Below are 9,805 nucleotides of genomic sequence, written 5' to 3' on the forward strand. Positions count from 1 at the left end.
ACAGAGATCCGCCTGCCTCTGCCTCCGAGTGCTGGGATTAAAGGCGTGCGCCACCACCGCCAGGCAAGGGGTTCTTTTTGGCTAGCTACATTTTACCCTTCCATTAAGCTGTGCTTTTGTAGTATCGCCTCCCCTAAAGTGTGGTGGTGTTGATCCCGCAGCAGCTGGCAGTACTTACTGCAGGATGATGCTGTGGGCATTTCTGGGTCTTACCCCATTTACACAGTGACCTGTCATGGATGTGACCATCACAGACGTATGGCTACATCAGATGTCGTAAGTCTCTAGATGTGCAAGGTTTTATTACTGTTGCTATCTATAGATCCGGCCTGCCTCTGCCTTCTGAGTGCTATAATTACAGGTGTGTGTCACCACTACCTGACTCATCATTTAAGTTTTTCTGAAAATTTTCCTATCATTTTTGCATCAAATAGAGTGTATTCAGAAGCCTCCAAAGTGATTGCTTAAAGTCACAACTGTAGAATTTAGGTATTTGGTCATAAAACCCAGGTAGAAAAAAACCTATATACCATCCTTGCTTCAAGTAAATGGTTGAGATTTGGTTTCCTCTGATGGAAAGATGAGATTTGATTATTCTGCTGAGTCATGAGATAGAATCTCCAGAACAAGTAACTAAAGCATGCACAGTGCTCAGCACAGTGCTTGATGGTCCACAGGGGGAAACGAAGGCTTCAGAGTCCCAGAATCCTGTTCTGAAAAAGGAGATGGATGAATGCTACTGGATCTGTGCGACAGAACTGATTCATTTAAAAGATGGTCAGGAGTGGGGGCACACGCCTTTCCATGAATTTGAGCCTGGCCTGGTCTACAAAGCTGAGTCCTGGAATAGCTAGAGTGGTTATACAGAGAAGTCCTGTCTGAAGAAAATACCAACAAACAAAACAAAATGTCCTACAAAGTAACCTTTTCTTTACCATTCTATCCTTGTTTTTAGGTTGAATTTTTAGGAGAAGAAGGAACTGGCTTGGGACCCACTTTGGAGTTTTATGCACTTGTGGCAGCCGAATTCCAGAGGACTGACTTGGGGACGTGGCTGTGTGATGACAACTTCCCGGATGACGAGTCTCGTCATGTGAGATCTAGTTCTTATCTTGGGGTTTCAGTTATGGTTGCTTTCACAAAATGTTAAAATATCCTGTGCCGGGTTTTTTGGCTATACTTGTTTTTTTGAACTTTTAAATTTTTTAACTTTATGTATATGAGTATTTTCTGGATGTTTGTACATGTATGTGCCACATGTGTACCTAATGCTGGGGGAGCAGATCTAGCCACTGGATTACCTGGAACTGGAGATATAGAGGCTTGTGACCACCATATGAGTGCTTGGCACTGAACCCAGGTTCTCTGCAAGAACAGACAGTGTGCTCTTACCCTGCTGGGCCAGCTCTCGGGTTCCCTAGCTGTACTTTTAAAGATTGTTGTTTATTTATTTATTTAAGACCCCATTCCCACCCCCAATACTGAGGCTCAAACCCAGTACATTATGGATACTAGGAAAACAGTTTACCACAGAGCCACATTGGCAGCGCTTGTTTTTCATAGAGAGTGAGTGTGACGTGTGGAGATGAGGACAACTTTCAGAAGTTGGTCTCCTACTGCACGTGCGCTCAGGCCAGCAGGCTTGACGGTGAGTGCTGTTACCAGCGGAGTCGTCTTGTTCACTTCAAGTTTAGTGTTGCATCTGTGTGGACAAGTGTATGCATGCACTACTGTGTACACATGCCGTGTTATCTGTGGAAACCAGCTTGTGGGAAGAGTCCACTCTCTGCTTGCACCATCGGGGTCACAGATACCGAGCTCTGGTAATTGGGTGTGGTGGCAAAACTCTAGCACAGTTAACCGTCTTGATAGTCCTAGTTTTGGTTTTGGTCTCACTTTTTGGCCCAGACTGGCCTTTACTTTTATTATTGAATAACCATAGTGCCATTAAAATATTTAAGGATTAAATTTGGTTGCCAAAGTTAATTAATGTTCATACATCTTTAAATGACTGAATTTTTAAAAAGTGTTTCATGTTTATGAATCTTTTAGATGGTAATAGATGGTTTGATAACTTTTTAATGTATTTATTAGTTTATTGTGTTTCTTTTAAAACCTAGGTTGATCTTGGAGGTGGGTTGAAGCCTCCTGGATACTACGTGCAGCGGTCCTGTGGGCTGTTCACAGCACCATTCCCACAGGACAGTGACGAGCTGGAAAGGATCACAAAGCTCTTCCATTTCCTTGGCATTTTCTTAGCCAAATGTATTCAAGACAATAGACTGGTGGACTTGCCTATTTCTAAGCCTTTCTTTAAACTTATGTGCATGGGGGACATTAAAAGCAATATGAGCAAACTGATCTATGAATCACGAGGCGACAGAGACTTGCACTGTACAGAAAGTCAGTCGGAAGCGTCCACAGAAGAAGGTCATGACTCTCTCTCAGTAGGAAGCTTTGAAGAGGACTCAAAGTCAGAATTTATCCTCGATCCCCCTAAACCCAAACCCCCAGCTTGGTTTAATGGAATTTTGACTTGGGAAGATTTTGAACTAGTAAATCCGCATAGGGCCAGATTTTTAAAAGAAATTAAAGACCTTGCTATCAAGAGGCGCCAAATTTTAGGCAATAAAAATCTTTCTGAAGATGAGAAGAACACAAAGTTACAGGAATTAGTGCTCAAGAATCCATCAGGTTCTGGACCTCCACTTAGCATCGAGGATTTAGGGTAAGATTTATGTATTTATTCTTTGACCTAACAAATGAGGAATTAAAGGTTTCTCTTTCTCTGTCCCTGCGGGTCTCTGGCATATGAGTAGAGGCGGGAGCACACTGATGGGCGCTAGAGGGTAGTGGGATCTGTTTGAACTTCATTTATTGTTACTGTAGGAGATAACACTGTGTTGGGTGGACGGCTCGGTCCGAGTGGTGCTGTGTAGTGTGTGTGAAGCCCTGGGTCTTCCGCACTGCAGAGAACCCTGCCTGTGGGCATGTGCCTAGAATCCCAGTCTGGGAGCATGCAGGCAGGAAAATTAAGAGTTTAAGGTTATCATTCACTACATAGAAAGTTTGTGGCTAGCCTGGTATACATAAGACATTGCCTTAAAAGAGAAAAAACCAAACATTAATCAAATTTTTGGAGGATTATCTGATTTTTCAAATATGATAAATTTGGCCGGGCGATGGTGGCGCACGCCTTTAATCCCAGCACTCGGGAGGCAGAGGCAGGCGGATCTCTGTGAGTTCGAGACCAGCCTGGTCTACAGAGCTAGTTCCAGGACAGGCTCCAAAGCCACAGAGAAACCCTGTCTCAAAAAACCAAAAAAAAAAAAAAAAAAAAAAAAAAAAAAAATCAAATATGATAAATTTGTATCTTGTATAAAAAATTCAAAGCCAGGGCTGGAGAGATGGCTCAGTGGTTAAGAGCACTGACTGCTCTTCCCGAGGACCCAGAAGAAAATTCAATTCTCAGCACCCACAAGGCAGCTTACAGCTGTCTGAAGATCCAGTTCCAGGGGATCTGACACCTTCACACCAATGCACATAAAATAAAGTTAAATAAACCATAAAAATATCAATAATAATAAAAAAGGACCTGATAAAAAATAAAAAAAAATTCAAAGCCAATATATGGACAACTTTCAGTTAGTGTGTGTAGCCTACTGTGTAAAAGTCAGAGGTGACTGGCATGTAAACCTCTGTTGTCTGTGTGGACTCATTCTGATCCTGCCGCTCTAGTACATTTCTTTCTGCAGAAAATTGTCATACCTTCTAGTACATTTGCAGATGTTTTGAATGTTTGCTAGTAATTGTAAGAATTAGACACTCATAACGCTACACAAGTGTTTTCGTCATAGGTGGACCACATAAACAAGGTAGGCTTCATACAATTAAAATGGACTTAAAATCTGTCACTTGATTTCTTCATTGTATCTTTCCTGTATTTACCTGTTTTTAGTCACAGATATTTACCATTATGATACTCAGTAATGCAACTTGCTGTACAAGTTTGAAGCCAAGCAGTAGTATGCTATGTTTGTGGTGGAGTAAAATGTACCATCTAGATTCGTTTAAGTATAGTTTATGTTTGTGCAACAGAAATGTTGCCTAGTGGCACATGTCTGAGACTGTGTCTCTATCAGTAGGATTAGATAACTGCCAGTTGTGCGTGCCTTTAGTCTGAGCACTTGGGACTGAGGCAGGCAGGTCTCTGAGCTCAGCAATAGTGTGGTCTACAAAGTGAGTTCCCGGCCACATAGCTACATGCTGAGATGCTGTCAGAAAAAAAAAAATCAAAGTGTGAGATAGATATGCTAAAGGATTTGTTTTCCTCCTAAGTGTATTAAAACACACTTTGTATACATTGTAAACAACAAGTGAGGCGATGGGAGACGGGCCTTACAAACATGCTCTTACAATAATTCATTGTGGAAATCTTGAGTCAAGTAAATCAGACAAGCTATATTTTCATGTCGTCTTTGCAAAGTCAGACAGGTTTGCAAGCATTTGGCCTAATAGTTTTCATGCACAAGGTTTTTCCCTTTAAGACTCAGCCTCTTACACAAGGGTCTGGGTTTAATCCTCAACATTTCCAGTAAATGAATAATGAGATGTGGATGTGCCTGATTTTACTATCTGCTGGTGTGCAGGTTTGTGTTGGTGGAGCATGGGAGCATTTACGATTTTTGTAGCACTGATATATGTAGCATACTTTCTTTTGTGCCACCAACCAGCTCCCCTAATAAGACATGTAGACTTATTAGTAATTATGAATGCTTGGCTTTATCTTTTCTTCCACTCGCTCTTGTGACTTGTGTGTTTTAACCTGTTCCCCTTTATCTACATTTTGCCTTGGGGCTTTTTACCTTTCTTCCCTCTGTATGTTCTACCCCGTGTCTGACTGGCTGGCTCCCCCTCATTTTCCTTGTTACCTCTCCCTCTCTGTCTACTTATCTGTGCCTACCAGCACTGCCTGTCCCTCTGATGCCTAGCTATTGACCATGCAGCTTTTTACTAAACCACTCAGCTGCCGTAAGCAGTCAAGGTAAAACAGCAACACATCTTTACATAGTTTAATAAATCAGTGTAAACAATGTACCACATCTTTGCTTGGTTAAAGTGATAGTCCACAACGCTCATAAATGCTGCATAGTAACCAAATCTTTTTGAACTTTCAGTTTAAATTTCCAGTTCTGCCCTTCTTCAAGAATATACGGCTTCACAGCTGTGGATCTCAAGCCAAGCGGGGAAGATGAGGTAAAGATTTGCTCCTAGTGCAGTGGTTGGGCTCCGAAAGAGCCTCTTGTGTAAACAGGTGAAATGAACTAATGCTGCCAAACCTTCCTTACAGATGATAACAGTGGATAATGCAGAAGAATATGTGGATCTGATGTTTGACTTCTGTATGCATACGGGTATTCAGAAACAGATGGAAGCCTTCCGAGGTAATTTTAAAGGACCGCGCATCCCCTTTTCTTGGACATTAGCATCATCACTGCTGAGTGGGTTCTGGTCCTCAGATAGGTAGTTAGGTCCTGCAGCGTAGTCAGGACAGGTTTGAACACTTAAGTGACAAACTCTTCGCCCACTCCTCTAGAGACTTCTGGCCCTCATACTCATTTCTTCATTTGTACACGTGCGACAGTGCACGATGAGGGTGGATCGCACTGTAGTTCACTTGAAAGCGTGAACACAGACTTGGCTGCTTTGTGACCCAGCTGTTAAGGTCAGACTGGAGAGCTGTGGTGACGAGGATCTGGCTGTAGACTGTAGTGACCAGAAACTCTTCTGCTCGCGTTTGTGATGTTGAGCATTGGTTTCCTTTGTGTGTGTGTGGGGGGGGGGGGGGGGGCGTGGTCCTCTGCAGCTTTGTGTGTGGTGGTGGGGTGGGGATGGCCACCGTCCTGCAGCTTTTGGATTCTAGTTGGGCTTTTTGTCATCATGTCTTAGGAACTGAGTTGTGTTTTTTGTGTATGTGTGTGTTTTTGGTGTCTCTGTGATGTAGATGGGTTTAATAAAGTTTTTCCAATGGAGAAACTAAGTTCCTTCAGCCATGAGGAAGTCCAGATGATTCTCTGTGGAAATCAGTCTCCATCCTGGGCCGCCGAGGACATCATCAATTACACTGAACCCAAGCTTGGCTATACACGTGACAGGTACGTGCTGCTAATTTCCAAGGAACAAACTCTTTCATGTCTAAAAATCCACTGGCAGCTTTTCTAAATGTAGTTTTAGAAAACTACCTTCAGTGTGTGTGTGTGTGTGTGTGTGTGTGTGTGTGTGTGTGTGTGTGTGTGTGTGTGTGTGCGCGTGCGCACAAGCAGCAGGGATGGCAAGATGGCTGCCACGGGGGTCTGAGAGCATTCACATGACTCAATCACGGCTCGTGCTTCGGCTCCTGTTCTCACAGCGTTTAGTCGTTGTTTGTTGTTGTTGTTTGTTTCTGGAGACAGGGTTTCTCTGTGTAGCTCTGAGTGTCCTGGAACTCTTCTGTAGACCAGGTTGACTTTTAACTCAAAGAGATCCGTTTCCCTCTGCCTCCCGAGTGCTAAGATTAAAGGCGTGCACCACCACTGCTGACTAGTCATTATCTTTGGATTTTTGTTGTTGTTTGTTTGTTTTCCAAGACAGAGTTTCTCTGTGGCTTTGGAGCCTGTCCTGGAACTCGCTCTGTGGACCAGGTTGGCCTCAAACTCACAGAGATCCACCTGCCTCTGCCTCCTGAGTGCTGGAATTAAAGGCGTGCACCACCACGTGGCAAGTAATTTGCAAACCCTTAGGCTACATTGCATTGATGTTAACGTTTACTGAAGTGTAACAGAGAAGCACGCAGATTTTATATCCAGCTTCAAGAATGAATGTAAGAAACAGCTTTAGGGAGTTCTATACACCCTCTCTGGGCTGGCTCCTTTTAGCAGGGTGATTATATAACCCATTTGCCTGTGGCAGATAGTAGTAGTTCCCTTTGTTGGTAGGTAGTGTTTTGTTTTACTTCTGTAAACTATGTCACAAGATTTGATTATTTCACTGATGGAAATGACCAAGTGCACTCTAATAAATGTAGCCTTAGCTGGTAATGATGCAAGTGTATCTTAGACTGACTCTGAACCCGTTGTGTGTTTAATCTTGTCCTGCTGTGGCCTTACCTAACTGGGCAGTTGCTAGCAGTCTTGTTCTGCTACATGTATGCTGTGTGTGGGGTGTGGGAGGGTGTCCTGTTGACTCACAAGGCAGGCTTGTTCCTCCCGCATGTGTATATTGCTCGGGGACCGAGTTGTTGATGCACAGGTACTATAATGGTGTGTCTTGGTTCATTTCCGTCTATGGCCAAATGAACACAGCTGTGTTTTTGTTCTTTCAGTCCTGGTTTCCTCAGGTTCGTCAGGGTTTTGTGTGGCATGTCCTCAGACGAAAGGAAAGCATTCCTGCAGTTTACCACTGGCTGCTCAACTCTGCCCCCGGGTGGACTGGCCAACCTGCACCCCAGGCTCACAGTCGTGCGAAAGGTACAGACCAGCCTGTGGAGAATCCAAAGGGAACCTAATGCCATTCGGATTCAGAGGCAGTAAGAGAGGCACTCATGCTGTTGTTTTCCCTTCCTTGCTGCAGGTTGACGCTACTGATGCAAGCTATCCGTCAGTCAATACTTGTGTCCATTATCTGAAGTTACCTGAATATTCTTCTGAGGAGATCATGAGGGAGCGCTTGCTAGCTGCTACAATGGAGAAAGGCTTTCATCTCAATTGAGGTTTGGGATGCAGAAGGAGACAGCAGAGACGGGGCTGAGAGCAGCCTCTTGCTTTGTTCGTGGAGAAGTGTGGTCCTCACACTAATGACGTTTGCCTTGTTTTCTACCAGGAAGGCTTGAGAACACCTGGAATAGGTTCCTTAGCTGCTAATGACAAAGTAAATCCCTTCCTACCCAGCCAGCAGGTCCCAGCACAGGCACTGTGCTGCTTTTCAAGGGCTCACGGGACTGGGAAGGTGGTTCTGCCTAACTGTGTACCAAGTGTCAGCGTTTCATACTCCATACACTACAGTTGCCGTCACTGATCCCCGTTTGCTGGCTTCTTAGCTACTTGGTCAAAATCCTGCTTCCTTAAAACATAGAGTGTTAATGGGCATCTCGAGCTTTTTCTTTTCCTTTTTATGCTGCCTGCACTACCAGAGTGTTCTAGTGTTCTCTGTTGTCCAGCCCAGAATCATGCACAGCCTTTTAGTTCTTTGAGGTGGGAGTTCATTTTTTCCTAAATACCATCTTAAAAAAGATGGAATTCTGAAGTGTGTTTGTGCAGCTCAAAAATAAAGCTATAGTAACGGAGGGAAACACTGGTCTCGGTGCAAGGCACACTCGCAGCAACGTTTATGTTTGGTTGTCTTTTCTTTGTATATTATAAACATTTATTTAACTTGTTGCAGTTGGACGTGAGTTTCTGAAATGTATGCTCAACAATAATCATTAAAGTGTTTGCAGCATAGAAAACTGTGTCGTGCCGCTGTTTCCCTGCAGCCAGCAGACCTAAGAACTTCACTCTGCACCGTGCTGTAAATTACCTTTTTAAAAAAACAAAATAAAATATAAAACAAAAGCTTGGAGGTGTTGGTGCATGCCTTTAATCCCAGCACTTGGGAGACAGAGGCAGGCGGACCTCTGTGAGTTCGAAGCCAGCCTGGTCTACAAAGCAAGTTCTAGGACAACCAGATCTGTTACACAGGGAAACCCTATCTCAAGAAACCAAAAAAAAAAAAAAGATAGACAAACCAAAAAGAAGTCAGGAGTACCATATAAATACTAAGCTGAAGCGCTGAAGCCAGGCAGTGGTGGCTTACACTTTAATCCCAGCACTTGGGAGGCAGAATCAGGTGGGTCTCGGTGAGTTCATAGCCAGCATGGTCTACAGAGCGAATTCCAGGACAGCCAGGGTTGTTACACAGAGAAACCCTGTCTCAAGAAACAAAAACAAAAAAAAATATTAAGCTGAAAGCTAATTGACATACTCAGAGGACCTAATGCTTGCTGCTCTATAATCGCTGTAATTTGTGTGAGCTTTGCAGCTCAGGTCCACCCATGAAATCCACTTCACTGTTCCAGATAGATCTGCGTGATCCCTCAGATGGCTTCCTCTAGGCCTAGCATCTCTGGGTCTACAGGTTGTAGTTTTGCTATCATTTGTTTAATGGCTAGTATCCACATAAAAGTGAATTTCTCCTTTTGGGTCTGGGTCACCTCATTTTCACTGATTAGGGAGTTGTTCAGTTTCCAGGAGTTTAAGCTTTCTGTTGTTTTGCTATCCAGTTTTAATCTGTGGGTCTGATATGATGCAAGGAGTTTTCTTGTATCTATCGAGACTTGTTTTGTGTCTAAGAATATGATCACTTGGAAAAAGTTTTGTGAGATGCAGAGAAAAAGGTATATTCTTTTGTGTTTGGGTGAAATGTTCTGTGAATATCTGTTGGCTCCATTGTTTCTGTTTAGTTTTTGTCTGGATGACATGTCTGTTGGAGAGAGCTGGGTATTGAAGTGTCCCACCGTCAGTGTATGACCTGCAGCAGTGGTTTACAATCTTTGGTGTCCTTGCATGTAGGCCATGGTTGTTAAAAATTAAAAGTATCGTCTTGGTGGCACTTTCCTCTGATTGAGTATGTAGTGTCCTTCCCTATCACTTCTGGTAAGTTTTAGTTTGAAGTCTATTTTATTAGATATTAAAATGGCTTCACCAGCCGGGCGATGGTGGCGCACGCCTTTAATCCCAGCACTCGGGAGGCAGAGGCAGGCGGATCTCTGTGAGTTCGAGACCAGCCTGGT

General features: G+C 43.6%; 1 protein-coding gene across 1 annotated transcript in view; it reads left to right on the plus strand.

The window, feature by feature from the left end:
• Positions 1 to 8,482, plus strand: part of Hectd1 (HECT domain E3 ubiquitin protein ligase 1) — a 90,184-nt gene extending 81,702 nt beyond the window's left edge. Inside the window, exons 36-43 of the mRNA XM_026778782.1 lie at positions 162 to 276; positions 956 to 1,093; positions 2,121 to 2,728; positions 5,178 to 5,256; positions 5,351 to 5,444; positions 6,005 to 6,155; positions 7,361 to 7,505; positions 7,609 to 8,482. Coding sequence (XP_026634583.1) covers positions 162 to 276; positions 956 to 1,093; positions 2,121 to 2,728; positions 5,178 to 5,256; positions 5,351 to 5,444; positions 6,005 to 6,155; positions 7,361 to 7,505; positions 7,609 to 7,746 — 1,468 coding nt within the window. The 3' untranslated portion in view covers positions 7,747 to 8,482. The remainder of the gene's footprint in view (positions 1 to 161; positions 277 to 955; positions 1,094 to 2,120; positions 2,729 to 5,177; positions 5,257 to 5,350; positions 5,445 to 6,004; positions 6,156 to 7,360; positions 7,506 to 7,608) is intronic.
• The last annotated feature ends 1,323 nt before the right edge of the window (positions 8,483 to 9,805 follow it).

This window comes from Microtus ochrogaster, chromosome 1 (assembly GCF_000317375.1).
Source record: "Microtus ochrogaster isolate Prairie Vole_2 chromosome 1, MicOch1.0, whole genome shotgun sequence".
Classification (NCBI taxonomy): domain Eukaryota; kingdom Metazoa; phylum Chordata; class Mammalia; order Rodentia; family Cricetidae; genus Microtus; species Microtus ochrogaster.